The 20,588-nt window shown below is 40.9% G+C and overlaps 1 protein-coding gene across 1 annotated transcript in view; it reads left to right on the top strand.

Annotated features, from left to right (window-relative positions):
- alk (ALK receptor tyrosine kinase) overlaps positions 1 to 20,588 on the top strand; it is a 438,724-nt gene that overhangs the window by 177,888 nt on the left and 240,248 nt on the right. The window contains exon 3 of the mRNA XM_072689118.1: positions 7,621 to 7,776. Within this exon, the coding sequence (XP_072545219.1) occupies positions 7,621 to 7,776 (156 nt within the window). The remainder of the gene's footprint in view (positions 1 to 7,620; positions 7,777 to 20,588) is intronic.

The following is a 20,588-nucleotide window of genomic DNA, read 5'->3' as shown; positions in this document are numbered from 1 at the left end:
GCTATGTCTTTCCAGTCTTCAACTGGCTAGTTTTACTGAGTCTGTGCTGAGCCACTGCAGCCTCAGCTTTCTGTTCTTGGCAGAAGTGAAATCTGACACACTGCAGCCCATAGATACTGCAGCAAACCCATGCTTTTGTGTTTACCATAGTACAATGAATGTAGAATGGATGTCTGAGTCACTGTAGCCCAGTCTGACCATTTTCATTGCCCCCTCTCATCAACAAGATGTTTCAACAAGTGTCTGCAGAACTGAGCATATCTGGATATCTAAGATAATCGCATGATCGAGTTTGTGTGCAAGTATTCCTATTTAAATGCTAAGTGAATGTACACAGCTAGACAAAGTGCCATTTTGAGAAGGGGTATATATCTCAGTTTGGAAGCAGTATCCATTTAAAACAGCTCTCAAGGTCAATGAAAACTTTTCTTCAGCAATTAAATCATTTAATAATTAACAATGAGTCCCTCCAGCTTTTAGATACATGCATTTCCATGCTAGCAGATGCTTTTTTGAGGTCTTTGAATGGAATTGCATTGTCCATTCAACCTCGAGAGGACCAAGGTCTAAGTTCCCTTGCGTCATTTTAAGGACCATTATCTTTTTTTTTTTTTCATTTTCTTTGAAATGATAAACTCTTTCAATCATAGTTGCCTCATTTGCAGTCACTAAGTAGAGGAACTGTGCTTAAATGGACTTTAAAAGCATGACTCTTCTTGCAGTGTACGGTCATGCAACATTAAAAAGTGCCCAATGCATTGGATGTTTCAGGACCAGCTCATTAGGCAGAGAGCCTGTCTTTTTTATGACCTAGATCAATTCACGGGACGTTGGCTGAGATGCCCATAGACAGTTACAACAGAGACAGGGAGTGTAAAAGGAAAGACAAGCTGAAAATGTCATAAACTTTTATCCTTTCAGATATCTGGCCATGCGTAAACACGCACTGTCTCTTTATTATGAGGGCGGTGAAGACAAATGCATGTCCTAACTCACTTTCACACAAGTTCTTACCTGCTTTGACCTTTGCAGGGGGTTTCTGACTTCACTTGAGTGCTTTAATGCCCTACTTATGCAGTGGGAAGGATGAATGCAAAAGCTTTATAAACTCCTCAGCTCTGGCAAATAATTGATGAAGCAGGAAAAATGTACTACACTGCACACTTACTGAGTGGAGAATAATTACACCATGCACACACAACACGTACACACACACTCAGCCACACAGCCACACACACATACTTTACAAGGCACAACAGAAAGGAACACACATTCCTACGCCACCTGGGGTTTCAACCCACAATCCTCTGATAAACAGCTGAATCCCACTGGCACTTTTAACACTCCACTGAATACAACAGAGAAATGTGTGGCAGGAATGTAACACAGTGAGCGTGCAAGCCATTTCAAAGGAACCAGTCAGAGACACAAACCGCAGGAAGAGAACAACTCGTCCTATCAGTGCAGTTAGAGCAGAGGAGAAATTAAGTGCAGGCACAGAGCTTTAGAGTTTTAGTTTCACTGTAAATAATATTCGCACCATGAGCAGCCGTATTCAAGGACTAATAAATAATGACATATTTGTCGAATCCTCGCTTTCCTATCAAAATTATAAAACATAAATGTTAGAGACCCAGATCACTGGCAATGAGTGTACTCCAGAAGCCACAAAGAGTGCATATAGGTGGGAAGTGGGTGTTTCCCATAATTTTCTGCTAATATTTCCTTAAAAAAAGTATTTTTAAAGAAATAAAAAAATATTTATCAAAAATAACACCTTAGTTTAAGCCATTACCCCTGCGTTCCACTTTACTCTATGGGAATTAAATGTTAGCTAGTTAGTTACCTGAGGGGCCACAGTAAATATTTTGGTGACACTTTTTTTGAAGTGTTCCTAAGTAGATGAAATTAAGGCTCATGAAACCGAACTCTCAGTATCATCTCAACAACAGCACATCAGTGATGGAGCAGCATCTAAACATTCAGTGGAAAATCAAGAGACTTTCAATTACCTGAATAAATAAAATGTGTTTATAATCTGCTGAATCCAGCTGTTCTTCGCTTTATATAGAGTCCAAGTTCAGATCTGTAGACGTTCATCTGAGGAATCACTGATCAGCTAACAGATCAATTACAGAGCATCTCAACATCCTCAGCCAGCTGCTGTAGACCTGCTGCTGATAGTCTGGAACTGGAGCTTTACTGGATTAGGTTAGGATTAGGGTCAGGATGAGGGTTAGGATTAGGTCTTGGGTTGAGGTGAAGTTCAGGATTAGGGCCAGGATGAAGTTTAGGATTAGGTCTTGAGTTGAGGTGAAGTTCAGGATTAGGGCCAGGATGAGGATTAGATTTTGGGTTGAGTTTAGGATTAGGGTCAGGATGAGGGTTAGGATTAGTGTCAGGATGAAGTTTAGGATTAGATTTGGGTTGAGGTTAAGGTTAGGAATAGGGTCAGGATGAGGGTTAGGATTAGGTTTTGGGTTGAGGTTGAGGTTAAGGTTAGGATTAGTGTCAGGATGAGGGTTAGGATTAGGCTTTGGGTTGAGGTTAAGGTTAGGATTAGAGTCAGGATGAGGGTTAGGATTAGGTTTTGGGTTGAGGTTGAGGTTAAGGTTATGAATAGTATTAATTTTTGGGTTGAGGTTAGGATTAGGGTCAGGATGAAAGTTAAGCTTAGGTTTAGGGTTGAGGTTAAGGTTAGGAATAGGGTCAGGATGAGGGTTAGGATTAGGTTTTGGGTTGAGGTTAAGGTTAGGATTAGGGTCAGGATGAGGGTTAGGATTAGGTTTTGGGTTGAGGTTAAGGTTAGGACTAGGGTCTGGATGAGGGTTAGGATTAGGTTTTGAGTTGAGGTTAAGATTAGGATTAGGGTCAGGATGAAGGTTAGGATGAGGTTTGGGGTTGAGGTTAAGATTAGGATTAGGGCCAGGATGAAGTTTAGAATTAGGTTTTGGGTTGAGGTGAAAGTTAGGATTAGGGCCAGAGTTAGGATTAGGTTTTGGGTTGAGGTTAAGGTTAGGATTAGGGTCAGGAAGAGGGTTAGGATTAGGTTTTGGGTTGGGGTTAAGGTTAGGATTAGGGTCAGGATAAAGTTTGGGATCAGATTTTGGGTTACGGTTAAGGTTAATATTAGGGCCAGAGTTAGGATTAGGTTTGGGGTTGAGGTTAAGGTTAGGATTAATGTCAGGATGAGGGTTAGGATTAGGTTTTGGGTTGAGGTTAAGGTTAGGAATAGGGTCAGGGTAAGGGTTAGGATTAGGTTTTGGGTTAAAGTTGAGGTTAAGGTTAGGATTAGAGTCAGGATGAGGGTTAGGATGAGGTTCAGGATGAAGTTTAGGATCAGATTTTGGGTTGCGGTTAAGGTTAATATTACGGCCAGAGTTAGGATTAAGTTTTGGGTTAAAGTTGAGGTTAAGGTTAGGATTAGGGTCAGGATGAGGGTTAGGATGAGGTTCAGGATGAAGTTTAGGATCAGATTTTGGGTTGCGGTTAAGGTTAATATTACGTCCAGAGTTAGGATTAAGTTTTGGGTTGAGGTTAAGGTTAGGATTAGAGTCAGGATGAAGGTTAGGATGAGGTTTTGGTTTGAGGTTAAGGTTAGGATTAGGGCCAGGATGAAGGTTAGGATGAGGTTTTGGTTTGAGGTTAAGGTTAGGATTAGGGCCAGGGTGAAGTTTAGGATTAGATTTTGGGTTGAGGTTAAGGTTAATATAAGGTTAAGGCCAGAGTTAGGATTAGGTTTTGGGTTGAGTTTAGGATTAGGGTTTTTTACATTTACTCTGTATATTACTGCTATAACTGGTAATATGCACATATACAGAATCGGTTGGACCTAAAGGATGGGAATACATATATACTTTCTGATTATTGTTATACCACCCAGGGTATATTACCATGCCACTGTCTGTTTCTGTGTCTGTTTAATACTACAAATATCTATCTCTGTATTTAGAGTTCAACTAAAAGTAGTCTAAACCTGAAGTTTACATTTAATATTTTAAGGGGTTTAAGTGGGACTGAAACCTTCCTGTATATTAGTTAAAAACTGTTCAAGTATATCAGTCTGGAAAGGTTTAAAAATAATATGCAGTTCTAGGGCATGACTGAACCACTGGGATAGCCATTATCCACAAACTGAGAAACCTATGAACATTGATGAATCATCTCAGCAGTGCCCCCAAGGGCTCCGCAGCAAATGATCCAGGAAATCATCAGACGTTCCAGAACATTCAAGTAACCACAGGTCTATTTATCCCCAGCTAAGTTCAAGGTCAGGCCTCCTCAGTAAGAAAGGGATGTGGCAAAGTGTTATTCATTGGAACAAAGAACAGTGGCCTTTTAGAGTAGTGCTGTATGAACAGACAGGTCAAAAGTATAAAGTTTTAGACAACATGTCAAACATGGTGGTGGTAGTGCGGCAGGGTTGACATGCTTTACAGCCTCAAAGCTTGATCAACGTAACATCACTACAGAAACCATGAATTCTGTTGTGTATCACAGAATTCCTAATTATACTGTCTGCTCATCTGTCCAAGACCTAAGTTGAAGCATAACTGGGTTGTGCAGTAAGACCATGATTAAACGCAGAAAAGCAATTTCAAATCTGAATGACTGAAAAGAAACTAAATACATGTTTTGTAGTGGCCTGACTCAAACCCAGTAGAGATGCTGTGGTAATTTGCATGTTGGATAACTTTGTGGGATATATTATTTGAAATAACAATTTAACTGCATTTTATGTGTGTTGAGGTTCTATTTGTATAATATTATATTTTGCTTGAAGAGATAAAACACTATAAAACACAATAAAACACTGTGACAAGTATAACATCTAACCCAGGCTTGCTCATGCCTACATCTGTGTTCCTTTCTTTACGTTCTTGCATGTGCCTTAGGCCCCGTCCACACATATTCATATATCTTTAAAAATGGAGATTTCTCTCCCTACATTCTGAAAATATTTCTCTCCACACAGAGACAAAAACACTAGTATGAGCATGCTAGTCCTGTATAGGGGATCCTCATAAAGAGAGACATCAAAACACTGCAAAGAAGGAAGAAAACACGGAGTTTAATCCCAAATTACACCATACTCCTTATGGAAAATTACAGAATCCAAATGTTAATGAGCAATATATCTATATATCTGTAATGGAACTGTATTTACATTTATTCATATGTGGAAAGATGAAATCTAGTGCTATCTGCATATAGACTTTGTAGTTTTATGGCTTATGTAGTTCACTATATAGGGAGTAGGGAGATATCAGTGTTTTTTACAAATCTCCATTTTCCCTGTCCACACGACAACACTGACAACAGAGTTTTCAAAAATTTACACCTTGGCCATTTTCAGTGAGAGGGCCGTTGGTCTCATGTGTTTTTGTGTTTGTGTTTGCTTTTGTCTCCGTCTTTGCCCCGCCTTGTCATTAGTGTTCCCACCTGTGTGATGTCCGTAGACCTGCTCCCTCCTCACCTGAACCATGTGTTTCTAGTCTAGTCATGTCCATTAGCAATCCTATTGTTCCAGTGGTTCTTTGTCTGGTCTTGCACCTACCTCTGTAGCTCTTGCTTTATTTTTCTATGTTTCCTTGTTGTTTTTTGCTCAGTGTTTTGTTTGTCATAATTATGTTCTAATTAAATTCAATTCTGTACCATGCTTCAGTCCTGCCTTCAAGTCTTTTCTTTTGTGACAGAACTGTAAAATATACGTTTTCATTGCACTTTAGATAGTGACATCAACAGCTAAACCATAAATGCATTCTGCTACTTTGCGTTACACCCATTGCTGACACATATGTGCAAATGTGCACACACACACACACACACACACACACACACACACACACACACACAGTTAGGATAGTTCATATAGAGGAGCACTGCCAATATAACAGGTCTCTCTGAAGCAGTAAAAATGTGAACCTATTGGCACCATGCCTAATCTCAGGATTGGGCGAGAGGGGTACAAAGCTCCCCACTATATATTTGGGATGAGTTGCCGAGTTAGGGATGTTGATGAGGGGTGGTGGCCATCCAACACTCCCAACCTCACTTACCTAGCTCTTGTCATTGAATACAATCAAATCCTCGCAGTAGTAGTTTAAAATCAAGTAGAAAGCCATCTTCCCTGGGACACATTTACCCCATGCAAAGTAGGATGCATTATTTTTTAATACCCTTGATTTCAGAACAAAGATGAAAAATGAACAGGTGTCCTAATACTTTTGTCTATGTAATGTATTTATTGTCTTCTGTACTGTATACATGTTTATAATTAGTTTATCTTTGAAATTATAACTTTAAAGGAGTTAGGAAAATGTTTTAGCTAATTTATTGCTAGAGGGCAGTGTTCAAAAAGTTACTAACACCTATGATCATAAAATTTGACAGAATTTTCCCCCAGAAACTATCATAACACAAAGTAATCTCAGCGTAAATACAGTAGATAGGTAAATCTGACTTCATAGTTGACCGTGGCTTCCTTAAATACACTTGTCATGAGCCTTAATGTGTATGTAGGTTTATGTCAGACCCTTTTCAAATGATGTAACCATCACTGCCCACATACTTCTGTGTGTCCTTTACACTGGCATGAATGTTAAACAGTACATCCACTAGAGTCGAAGGTTTCTGACAACAACAAACATTACGATATTGGAGGAGGTCATGATAATGTAAGAGACAGGGCCGTAAACGTTAAGTAAAAGGGGTGTAAAAGTTTGAAAAAAATGTCGTGTCCATGTGGCAGTGCTCATGTTTTCGCTTGCATTATTGGCTACATTGCTCCCAGTGGTACTGCTCGGTTAATTTCCAGTGGTACTGCTCGGTTAAGTCTATATCCTTACGCTCGTATCCGTATCTGAGTTTAACCTTCAGCATAAATGCATTTAAACACATTCTTTTACTAAGTTGTTACCCATGTCCTTTTGGACAGTCTCAGTCAATGCATTCATCATGAAGTACTGTATTTCTACAAAGGGAAGCTGACATAATAAAAGGTGGGAAAATGGAGCATGAGGTTTTAATATGAAATATAGTACAGTATATCCAAAAGAGCTCCTAAAAAGAATGTTTGTGGGTGGACTGAACGAGTAGTGTTTTATATTTTTTCTTCTGCAATATTGAGTGAAATCTCACTTTGGAGCTGAGCAGAGTGGAATGTGTTTGGTTTTGTGATTTCGCTTTGCAATACCATCCAAAAGTACTTTCCTATTAGTCCTTCTACATTCCTTCTCAACATCAAGCACTCACACATTAAAAGGTAAGATAAAAAGCAGAGCTAGCTCTGGCATGTTGGCAAAGTTAATCCTGGTGAAGTGTCCTTCACAATTGGTTGCTTCAACAATACAGATCTACCGAAATAAACTTTCTCCCCAAAGAGGAGTGTTTATTCCACTCCTGACTGCGGTACACTGGATTCAGGCCATGCTAGCACTTGGAAATAGAGACTATTAAAATATTCAACAGCGCTGACATTGTCTACCACTACTAAATAATGTATTTCCGCTAATTTCAGGCATTTACCTCCTGTCTGTCATTCAGTATGGGTTGGCATATTTGCTTACGTATGCTCCTCATTTCTGTGTAAATTATGGCAATCGTCTGTCTTTGTGTCAGGTTTGGATTGTTCCTCCAAGGGAAAGTCATGTGGCCTTGGCTCTGATGGCTACCACCCAGAGTTTGCATGGAGTATAACTTCAGCGGAGGACTCCTGGGCGGAGGATCACGGAGGCATGGAGACCCCAGGAGGAAGTTCTCAAGGCTGGGAAGAAGGTAAGAGGAAGGGAAATATCCATCTTAACTTTAGCTACATTTTCTACTGTACTTTATGGGGTTTACGCCACCGCTGGATGCATTACCAGCGGACTGCATCAAGGATGAATGCGGTTCGTTAGTAGACAAGAGATTGGAACGGTTCATTCTCCGATTGATAATTTCATCTCGACTCATCTCAACAGATCAAGGAAGACAGTATCAGAAGGTAGATAAGGGTTTAGCTAGGTGCAGTAGGACATCTGCATAATGGGGATGGTGTGTGCAGCGTGCTGCGATTATGAGAGATATGTACATTAACAAAACCTCATTATATAGTCAGGTTGCGGAGAAGGTTTGGGAATTACATGCTCTTCAGGCACTGCTCATGCACTTCAAAGGAAAATGGAGCAATTCCTCTCGGCTTTCAATCCAGTCACCTCTTGCTGTTTCTCTCGCAGCTCTTTTTTGTTGTCCTTGCACATCCAGTGGTGGGGGAGGAATCAGGGAACAGTGTGAAATAGTCATATTCATCAAGAGTATAAACATCGGCAATTCATCACAGGGTGGATCATTTAGAAGAAGATATTTATCTGAAAGCAGAACCTGTTCGGCCAGGGGCCTACTCCAGATTTCCTCCAGAAATAAATAGAAATGCTACGTTTCCTGAGTGCAACTTATGAAAAGGTTTAATAGCAGCAAATTTTCTCCTTCCCGCCACTGAATATTCATAGCAGACGCTTTAAAGGCCACTGTATTAACCTTATAGGAGGAGATTAGTCACACACAAGCGCAACATTGATTTACCTTCGAAAAGATAAAATAGTTTCGTTTTTTCTATCTTTTAAGGTTATACATCTTTATCTCGATAAACACAGCCCAGCCAGGAATCCGTCAGCGCTGTGCAAAACCGTTTAAACACACCCCAGAGCATAGGAAATTAAAATATATGTGCATACCTCCCACCCCGCCGTATGAGTTGGTATGCAGGGAGCCGGCAGTGAAAGACTCCGTCCAGCATTTATACACCAGGGGAAATAGAAGATGAGAAGTTTGATGAATGTGAAGCGCGGAAATGCCAGGGCTATTTACCTTTTCTTTATGCCGGCGTGCCTGCTGTCTCTGGGGACGTGTCGGCGTGCGGCTGTCACTGGATGAGGGCTAAGGGAGGAGGGACCAGATCAGCGGGATGTGATTGACTGTGGCAGGGCCACTCTGCCTGGGGAGCGTTGGCCCAGGGAAGGGGTGCACAGGAGGTTACCAGCAATACAGAATTGGGGATTTGTGGTTGTGGTTTGCTCATAGCTGTCTATGTTTCCTCTTCATACTTATCACTTACCATAGATTTCCGTTGGAAAAAGTATTGGGATGCCTACAGTATATATCTACAGGGGCTTTTATGACGTTATATAGGGGCTTTCAGCTCTAACAGCAGGTCTGGAACTGCAGTTTGCTAGATCGGGTCATGCCTTCAGCTTATGATGATTTGGGAGAAGACTGTGATAGAGGGGGGGAGACCTCGGAGAAATATTTTGGGCTGAAGTTTTTCTTTGTGGTAGGAAGCCAAGTCCCGCCTCTGATATGTGGAGCCAGGAATGATAAATGACAGGGTTAAAGGGTAGGTGATGGGGTGCTGCACTTGTCACAGCCACGTTGACGTTAGATTAAGGAGGAGTGGCTTCAGGCATGTTCCTCCTCCCAAAATGTAATGTTATGTCATAACTCTTGAGTCAGCAGAGCCTTTTTTGCACTATTCTTCTCAGCACTCTGCAACCTCGCTCTATTACTTTATGTGGTCGGACTCTTGGTGGCTGAGCTGCTCTCTGTGGTTCCTAAACACTTCCACTGTTCAATAATAATACCACTCACAGCTGATGATGGAAGGATCTAGGAGTTGTTGTTGCAGTGGCTCCTATTACATACAGAACCATGCTGGAGTTCAGTGAGCTCTTTAGAACCTCCCATTCTTTCCCTAATGTGTGGAAAGGCAGACAGCATGGCTAGGTGCTTGGGTTTATACACCTCTGGCAATGGACCTGAATGAAACACTGTTGGTGTGTCCCAATACTTTTGTCCATATAGTGTATGCAAGCACATAGGAAAGTTCAATGTATATTGAGTACTGTAAATACCAATTGCGCTTATACGTCTCTTATTAAATACAGTTTGGACATGGTTTGATGCCTAAAATTAGCTTGAGACAATATAGCTAATGTAGCTTAACAGCAGTAAAATGCTCCACCAGGTTAGCTTCATGCTAACTGCATTACCTTCATACAGTAACAGAAGTTTTAGTCATGTGTGGTCAGCCAAATGCCTTCTAACTTGTGTGCTGCCGTGCCCACTGCATGAGTTTGATGCTTACCAAACTTTTGTTGGTGGGAGGCATGGCCTAGCTGAGTACCATCACATGATCCTAGCAAGCTGGGAAGTGGGTGTGAGGGCTATAATGCACTTCTTTTGAGTCATATGAAGTGCCACCACATCTTAGTCAGTATCTTCAGCTTATCAACCTTGAAGGAGAACGCTAACTGCCAATGTTGCTTTGTCAAATAACAGACGCCCACATTGTCTAACATTATTAGGGCTGAGTGGTGAGGGCAAAAAAAAGGCATGTCAGAAGTGGTCATTACTGCAATTACTGCAAACTGTTTTCGCATGTATTCTTAAATTCACCTTTAAAGGCACTTGCATATAAGATAACACCAACATGTTTCATATTAAACTGTTCAGAACAATCTCAATTCTCATGATAACGAGACTGCATGTGACCTAGAGCACTGTGTGAAGAGATACTCTGACCCTAAACCTGAAAAATGTATGTCCAGTTTTTGAAATTCTTCTTATTTATTGTGAAACATACCTTAACTCATGTGGATGGATTGTTTTGGTGCTTGAAACGGGTTTAGCTTCACAAAAACAGTGAAATGTATGAATAAAGTATTATAAATGGTGAGAAGCTGGAGACAGGTTTCTGAGTGTCCATTGGTCCACCACCAACCACCAATTACAGATGAGAATTACTCTGTAATCTGTAAGCTGATGCTCTTATCCAGAGTGACTTCCAAGGTTACTCGTATTCCCAAGGTGGACCACTGTAGTGTTAGGTATCTTGCCCAAGGACTCGTAGTATTGGTGTAGAGCAGCATAGTTACCCAGACTGGGAATCAAACCCCAGTCTCCCACATGGTGCAGTAGCTCACTGGCCAGTAGTGGTGTTAGCTGTTGCGCCACATCAACCACCACTCCAAAATAACGGACACACAAATCCAGTAGTTAAATACGGCAAGAGGCAGCAACGAGTATCTGAACTCGTCTTCATAGTCGTGTAACTCCGGATGTGAAAATGTTTGAACCAGATTTCTGTGCTGTATTAGCACAGATATATTAACCCTTCAAACAGCATTGGTCCGCTGGCAGGCCAAAAGTGTTATTACAAGCTTATATTGCCAAAGAATAGCCCCACCAGTTCGTACAGAATTCCCTGTATTTACTGAGTAAAGCACATTACTGTCTAAGAAGACACCGGCACTGTCCGTGGGCCCCAAAGGGTTAATGCATTTTTTTTTTCTTCTATAAAGTTACAGTTTCAGATAAATTAAGTTTTGTTTATGCAGCAATAGTTTCAGGATAAAATTGAGGTGATTCAGTAAGTACGTAGAATAGGGTTGTCTCTTTGATAAGATTCCCTCAAGCATTTAATACCTTGCTTCATGAGCACATTGGTTTCTCTTTCTGTTTTGCTCCCTTATGTGAACAATTTACTCCAGTGTGTGGGCTGAGTGACACAGAGTGCAGGACTAACTTGCACACACAGGTGACCATATTGCACTTGCTCTATCCCTGCTGGTGCCCCGGGCATGCCGATTAGCCACATTAGTATGCTTAGCGGCATTAATGACAGCCCTATAGAGTCCTCACTGGGCAGCTCCATTTGCATGAGCGGGAATCAGAAATGGTTAAGGCGAGCAGAAGAAGCAGCGGTCTGATCATGGGACATTAATTCCCGGGCATCTCTCTGTCTCAGGGGCCTAGGGAGTGTTTTTACAGGGTGGCTGAAGAACAGATGGTGGGGAGGGGCGCTGGCTTAGATCATCACTGAAGCTGAGGTGGGGAAATCGGCACAGACACTCATCAGACGGAACTGCCCCTGTCTTAAAGTCAGATCAGAGTGCAGACAATGAGGGAAGCATAAGGAACTCCTTTAAAGAGGCCATAGCCTATTTTTGTCTTATTTTTATTCTGTCTTATTCACTTGAGATGTTTGTGTGGGTTTATGTTTTTTTTTTTTTTCTTCACACCAAAAGCAGCTAAATCTCATACTGAGTTGACACAGATCAGAGATTTTAAGAAGGCATTTCTTCTTAAGAACTGTGTGTAAATGTGGCCTATCACTATTGACCCGATATATCTAATTCTTGTGTGAAACTACGTTGTTAGTCTGCTTACCTTGCCTGCTCTAAGGGCAGTGGTAGCTCAGTGGTTAGAAGGCTGGGTTATTAATCACAGGGTTGTGCGTTTGATACCCAGGTTCACTGACCTACCACTGTTGGACCCTTGTGCAAGGATGGATTAAAGGTGGAGGTCGATTGTCTATGTGTGCAACACAAACGGTGATTAAGTGGTCATGCTTTTCTCAGAGAAATTCTACAGGACCCAACCACTGGGATTACACATAGGTCCCAGACCATTCCCTTCATCCATATTCTAATCACTTACCACCTCACAAGCTCTGCACAGAGGTCATCCAGTAGGTACTTCCCTTATAACCCCTATAACCTCACTTCGTAGGTCTTTTAACCAGCCTCCCAGGTGACTAGGGCTGGATCTAGCCCCACTGGCAGTGGTAACGCTTGCTCAGAGCCACCAGTTCCATATAGACTCTAAGCACTATGTCAACAACTGTGCACAATACACATCTGCACTACATTCATCCATAGTAAATACTATCAGAGCTGTTCAGCATGTTGAGTCATATGGCTACCAGATCAGACAAAATGAGTTATATTAAACGCCTTGGACGCAGCCCTCCTTTCGGTCTTCCATAATGGAAGAACGGATTGTTTGCTTTATTTATGATGTGAATAAAACAACAAAATTCCAGTTAAATTAAAAACAAAACAACATTTTTAATGTATGATCTGTATCAAAATGGATGTGAATATTATGAATATTATACCTGTGAAAATATTAAGTAATGTTAAAGACTCCAGAAGCAAGGCAAAGTACTGTACTATTTAAAGTAAACATCAAAAAATGTAAAAACAGGAAAACAAAAACAATAAGCGAAGCAAACATAGTAATACATAAAAATTAAAAAAGTAAATTCTATTAAATTAAATTGACATATAACTAAAAGCTATATGACTATTTATGATGAATTAGAGAAATCAAAAAAAATTATTTAAACCCTTTTTTTCAAAATTTATTTTTACCCAAATTTTCATAGCCAATTACCCAGCTCACTCATTAGTACTCTCCCCCTATCACATATAATGATACCTGCCACACACACCACCACCTCCTTTCAAACTTCCATCAATGGAGCATCACCAGGCAACCAACGCGCTCAGAGGAAAGTGCTGGGTACCCACCCACGGAGACCAAGGCTAATTGTGCTCTCTAGGGCTCCAACTGCTAATGGCAGGCCTTAGCGGCATGGGTCACAGTGACAGTGCCTTAGTCTGCTGGACCACTCTGAGCCCTGAAAGCTACCAAATGTATGTTTTGAGTTTACTCACTCTTGAATTTGTTTTAATTATTAATATATATATATATATATATATATATATATATATATATATATATATATATATATATATATATATTTTTTTTTTTTTTTTTTTATTTATTTATTTATTTTTTTTTATCTATAGTTATTTTCGCACACACATACTCCCTGTAGCATTTGGGTTAAACAAATGATTTGTCCAAAAAAAAGCTATTTTATGCTGATTTTGCTGTTCCAGTCTTGGCTGGTGCGCCCTCAACTGATTTCAGATGTAGTTCTGCTGTGTCTGTAACTCTGCCTCCATTGATGATGAAGCAGTGAGGCCTTTTCCCTCTGTTTCCCTCTAGCCGTGGACAGCGACCTTCCAAATGTTTGCGCTCTTACTGGTTGCTGCAGCAACATCTGCATCATAAGAGCATAAAAGCCAATTGGCTGCTTTCTACCTTTCTCCTCATCTCATTAATCCCTGCCTTGGTACAAAGAGGACGAGAGATCTGCTTTAGTTAAGATTGTGGAGTGGCTAAGCGCAACTGATTTGAGACTCTATGACTAAAAAAACATGATGTTGAATAAAGTCTCTGGTGGTCAGCGATATCGTCCAGATAGACACAATTTAAAGCTTTAAAAAACACAAAAAAACACTACAAAATTTTACAAATATTTTCTAATCCTATATTTTACAGCTCAGTTCCCTATTCTGTTGATAGTGCTCAATTTCTATTATTTCCCCCCAAAGGAAAAATGTCGTTTTTAATTAGGGCTTAATAGATCTTCCAATCCCTGTTTGTTCCAGCACAGTTAAGTGGAATTGAAAAGCAGATGAAAATTAAAATAAGCCCCTTGGCATTTAAGCTTTTTTCTTTTTTTCAGTCTCCCTGTCAGAGGCCATATCGCTTGCATGTGGCTACTTTGCCGCCATTCACACAGGGATTAGGCCATGTATGATTGCACATTGATTTTCGATCATGCGTGCACAGTCCAGAAGGCAGCAGCTGGTTGATAAAAAAATAAAGCATGAAAAATCATGAGAAGGTGAAGTGCCCACTGAGGCTCCACTGATTCGTTAGCTTGGTCTGGCTCAGTTTGTCTTCTCTTTCTGATTGTGGCAGAGCTCTGCTCTGGTGGCGAGGGAGTTTGTTGGTGTTTGTATTTGCCAGAGTGGATCTGTGTGTTTCTGTTGAATAGGAATCACATGGAGAGCCCACCCAGCCTCGAGTAGAGTGATTGGACGAACACATGCAGGTGAAACTAATGACTGTTTCCCTGTTTTGGGGGGTCCTGCCTGGTGGGCAGGATTCAAACTGAGGGCAGAAGGATTTATACAGTCCATCAGCCGTTAATTGCGCTGCACCGCCCGTTGGGGTCAAGGTCAAAGTGCTTCTAGACCTGCAGACACTTCACGTTCTTCAGAGGTCAGATCCTCTGTGGCTAAACCGCACAAAATAACTGCATCTTTCATCGTTTTGCATGATTTTTTTCAGAGACTCATGTGATCACTTTGGCTAATTGCACATTTGTATGCGGGAGCCGCATAACTTTAACTATGACTGGGCAGAAAAGCAACACATCAGCAAAGCAATTACATTCAAATGCAAAAGCAAGGCTTATCAGAGGCTAGGGCAAAACACCTTAGCGTACCTTTCTACACAGCTTCAGCTAATGGCAAGCACATAAATCCTCAGTTTCTGGCAAATCTCTTTGCTGACCTTATTGAAAGTCACCACACAACCCATGCAAACTTCTGTGCATGCCTCAAAATTACCTTGTATAATAGGTCTCGGGAGTGCCTTCCCTCCTACTGCCTTTTTGATTCTGGAGAAGTTCCGAACGGCAGCAGTCCATGTCAAACAAGTGTCTAATTGAAGTTCGCAGCAAAAGTGTTTATTTATTCATCTGTTTGTTGGCTCACTCGCTCATGTGAGGAATTATAATGGATCAGTGAGCTGCAGATAGTGGCCGAGGATCTGGCTCCCTCTGCTGAAGCCAAACAACCTCTCCACCTGTGGAGACCTCAGTGTGGCTGTAGACAGTCGGCTCGTGATGAGACTTGATTAGTAAAGCATAACTCAAAAGTGGAAAAGCAGCAAACGCAATGTTTCACAATATAACTTTTAAACAAGAGAAAGTTTCAGAACGCAAATGAAGATATGTTTAAGAATCTGTTCTATTTGTAGGTTAATATTAAAGTTTAAGCAAATTTAAAAGCTTTCATTTAACCCTTTAATGCAGAAAGGCTTACCACACACTAAGGTGTATTATCTAGTAACTATAGGGACTTCTGTACAAACTGGTGGGGCTATTCTTTGGTAGTAGAATACTTTTGGCCTGCCAGCGGGACATAGGCTGTCTGAGGGGTTAATATAAAGCTTATGTTAAAATTTGAAAGATACTATTTGCCACTCAAATTGGTGAAATCATTTTTAATTAAAATACAAAATATGAATATGAAAAATGAATTTAAAAGAAATGCAGAATAGAAACATTTTCACTAATAGTGAAAATTGCTCTATCCTACTTGGATGAGTGTATCATCACACAAAAATCAACCAATAAAAATGCTCCAAAATGATTAAGGATAAAGTTATTACGGTAAAACTGACATTTTGGATATGCATTTTTTTTTCCTGAAAGCAACAATATGTAGTTTTTGAATTAACATTTGTGTTTTTATATGGATTAAAAATGGCTTCTTAGGACCCCATTCAGAATTTCTGTTAGTTTAGATTTGCCAATATAATCAGCCTCAATCAAAAATGATGTAAAGATGCCGTTTAAAAAAAAAAAATTATCACAATCAGGTGATCTATTATATTAGCATACATTGGGCAACTGAATTAATAAGGGCTACTGTTGATGATTTCATGTGTTGAGGTCACAGTGTTCGCAGTGTTGCAGTTATATAAGCAGCAGCAGCAGCATTAAAATCAAGCCCAGCTGAAATGAGAGGACATCTGTTGGGGACCTAAACAAGTTGGCTTGCTCTGGCAATCAATGACTCCCCTTGAAGAGTAGTTGTGACTAATCAAGCTAAAATGCGTTGACATTTCAGACCAAAGGGCAGCTTTTAGACATCAGTGGAGGCAATGCTTTGACAGCTTGTTCTGACATATTCATGAGGGGTCTCATAAGTACACACGTACCTTTCAGTGAAAGAGCATGATGTGCCTGGCATATAATGCCTAAATTAAACACTGGGCGGGAGGGGGTGGGGGGGACGAACAGTGTTATATCATAATGCCTATTATTAAACCCATGTTCCAAATTTAAAAATGTGTACTTTTCCTCTCAAATTGATCATTCATAATTAAAATAATTACTATTAAATGAGCAAGGAATGCAAAACAGAAGCATTTCCTCTATTAGCTTGGACTACATGAATAAATATATCGTTGTCACACAAAAGCCTTTGTTTGTGGACACCCCTTCTAATGAATACGTTCAGCTACTTTATGTTGCACACGTTGCTGGCACAGATGTGCAAATGCACACAGCTTGTGTAGTCTCTGTAGAGAAGTATTGTCAATAGGACTCTCTGAAGCAGATAAAAATGAACCTCTTGGTACCATGCCTAATTCCAGGTGTGGGCTAGAGGGGTATAAAGGCCCCCAGCATTGAGCTTTGGAGCAGTGAAGCTGTGTTCTCTGGAATGATGGCTGACGCTCCATCCAATACTTTTTGGATGATTTGGGAGTTAGTTCGATAAGGTGGGGTGGTGATCATTCAGCATCCTGACCTCTTACGCTAAATGCAATCAAATCCTCACAGCAATGCTCTTCCAAAGTCTGGTAGAAAGCCTTTTTCCCTGGACAGTGGAGACAGTTACTCCAACAAAAGCAGGATAATCGCTTTTTAATACCTTTGATTTCAGAAAAAAACAATAAACGAGCAGGTGTCCCAATACTTTTAAGAGTCCATATAAGAGTCTTGTTCTTTGCATTGTGTTAGAACAGAGGATGTTTCACAGAAAATGTTTAAAAAAACAGCAGTAAACCTGAGAAATGCTGGGAAATTGGAGGACAACATTCAAATTACAGTTAGGCCTGCTGTGGTTAAGGTTCTTCGGATCAATGGTGCTTTCGAAACGTGGGGACGAACTGTCGCCTCTGTAAATCGCAGCTATTTGTGGAGGTAATTAAGAAGCATTAGAGCTGGCGAGTGTAGTTCGCGCAGGTTTGTGGCAGCCTGTAGCTGCTCTAATATTACAGAGGAGATCTATACATGCAATCTTTCCCTCTCGTTCTCTCGGCTGGGTAGAGCAAGTTCTGAGAGGTGCTGTTGGAAGCTGCAGGATGACAGGGCACTCACTGCCTCTCCTAACTGTTGTATCCATGGAAACATTGCCTCATTCTGCACTCCGGTGAGAAAGCCATTGCTGGGAGTTTCATATTGCTGTATGAGGCAGCTGTAAATAACGTGCGTGCTAACCTCTGATTTGGAGCGCAGGTTCAACTTACGCTAGCCTAATGCCAAACCTGGATACATGCACCGCCAGCCAAGCGTTGCTCAGTCTATGCCCACCGGCAACAGCTTTCACCCTGTGTAATTTGGAAAACTGGATGTACTGAAGGCTGAAATGACCATCAGGGGCACAGCCACCAGTTTCGGATGGCACCAGTAAAGACAATGGCAATGCTCCAGTTTTTGACCCTCCGAACTGGACACTGTGTGCGAGTAATAAACTACTCAACAAGGGAACAAGCTGAACCACCTCTGTTTAAAAGAAGAGCTCAGCCAAGAAAGCTCATTTACACATTTCCCACTTATCCTAATTAAAGTTGTTCAGCCAGGAGATGTTTGCTGTCCAAAGTTTGCTTCTTCATTTTTGCACTGAAACTACAAAGCTAATGTGGCTAAAAAGTAATTGAAGCTCAATGCAAGCCAGTAATGATGAGCAAACCCTGATGACTTGTGGCCCACATGAAAAATTATGTTTACTGCAGGTTTTTAAAATGAACTGGGAGCTGAATGATCAGGGAGGTCCGTCAGACGTTATTATAATATAATAAAAACATTAAATACACTATAAAATGGTAAATTAATAGGTCATCTATCAAATTAAATAAATTACTATTAATTATTTTCAGTATCAATTAGCAGCTTATCTTATCTGAATTGTGTGGCAGTGTTATGTACAGATCGAATTGATATTGTTTAGAAAGAGCGTAAAGGTTCTTGGGGCAGTGGTGGCTCAGTGGTTAGAGCACCGGGCTATTGATAACAGGGTTGTGGGTTCGATTCCACTGCCACTGTTGGGCCCTTGAGCTCCCCGGGCGCTGGAGTTGGCTGCCCACCGCTCTGGGTGTGTGTGTACTCACTGCCCCTAGTTCACTAGTGTGTGTGTTCACTGCCACAGATGGGTTAAATGCGGAGGATACATTTCGCTGTACAGTGACAAATACGTGCACCTTTTTTGGATTTGAAATGGGGTAAAAAAGTACCCAAGTTCTCATAGTATTCATCTGCATAGTATTCATCTGCATAGTATTCCCTGGACTGGCAATTGCATTTTGTCTATTTGCCTCCTCCAGTGTTACAGAACTTTAAGCCTACTTGATTTATTGCTGCTTCAGGCAAATGTGATTGTTGGCAGTTAGAGTGAAGCTAATTAGTGGCCTAATTTGGTGAAGTATACTGTTGCTGTCCAATGAAAAACATGAATCTTCATTTTTGTCCATTTATAGTTTTCTCCATGGTTTGAATCCTGTAGCTGCTCTGTATACTTACTGTATAATTACTGTATAATTACTGTGTAAGCAATTCTGAACAGACCAATAGAAATTCCAATTACTTGGAATAAACTCATATTGTACATTAACCACCATACAGATTTTATGCTCACTTTGCTACATAAGCTACATGTACCATATATATATATATATATATATATATATATATACAGTGAGTCCAAGAAGTATTTGATCCCTTGCTGATTTTCTTTGTTTGCCCACTAATAAAGACACTATCCTTCTGCACTTTTAATGGTAGATATATTCTAACATGGAGAGACAGAATATCAAGACAAAAATCCAGAATATAATTTTAAAGAATATATTTTAATTAATTTGTATTTCAATGAGGAAAATAAGTATTTGATCCCTCTTGCCAAACACACTCAATACTTAGTGGCAAAGCCTTTGTTTGCAAGCACAGCAGTGAGACGTTTGTTGTAGTTAACCACAAGTTTAGCACACACACCAGGGGGAATTTTGGCCCACTCTTCTTTGCAGATCCTCTCTAAATCATGAAGGTTGGTGGGCTGTCGCTTGGCAACTCTGACCTTCAGCTCCCTCCATAGATTTTCGATCGGATTGAGGTCTGGCGACTGGCTGGGCCACTCCATGACCTTAATGTGATTTTTCTTGAGCCAATCCTTTGTTGCCTTTGCTGTATGTTTAGGGTCGTTATCATGTTGGAAGACCCAACCACGGCCCATTTTCAGATCCCTGGCAGAGGGGAGGAGGTTGTCCCTCAGGATTGTGCGGTACATGGCTCCATCCATCTTCCCAGTGATGCGGTGAAGTAGCCCTGTACCCTTGGCAGAGAAACACCCCCAAAACATTATGCTTCCACCTCCATGCTTGACGGTGGGCACAGTGTTCTTGGGGTCATAGGCAGCATTTTTCTTCCTCCACACATGGCGGGTGGAGTTGAGGCCAAAAAGTTCAATTTTGGTCTCGTCTGACCACAAAACCTTCTCCCAATAACTTGGTTTATCTTTCAAATGATCATTGGCATACTTGAGGCGCGCCTCCACATGTGCTCTCTTCAGCAGGGGTACCTTTCGGGCACTGCAGGATGTGAATCCATTGTTGCGCAAAGTGTTGCCAATTGTTTCCTTGCAAACTGTGGTCCCAGCTGCCTTCAGGTCATTTGCTAACTCCTGCCGAGTGGTTGCAGGACGATTTCTGACTGTTCTCAGCATCATTGCCACCCCACGAGGCGAAATCTTCTTTGGAGCACCGGGCCGAGGTCTGTTGATTGTCATGTTATACTCTTTAAACTTTCTGATAATTGCACCAATAGTTGTTACTTTCACATCCAACACCTTACTAATCTTTTTGTAGCCCATTCCAGCTTTGTGAAGGTCAACAATTCTGACTCT

The sequence above is a fragment of the Salminus brasiliensis genome, chromosome 10 (assembly GCF_030463535.1).
Source record: "Salminus brasiliensis chromosome 10, fSalBra1.hap2, whole genome shotgun sequence".
Classification (NCBI taxonomy): Eukaryota; Metazoa; Chordata; class Actinopteri; order Characiformes; family Bryconidae; genus Salminus; species Salminus brasiliensis.
This window is presented reverse-complemented; position numbering and strand designations above follow the sequence as displayed.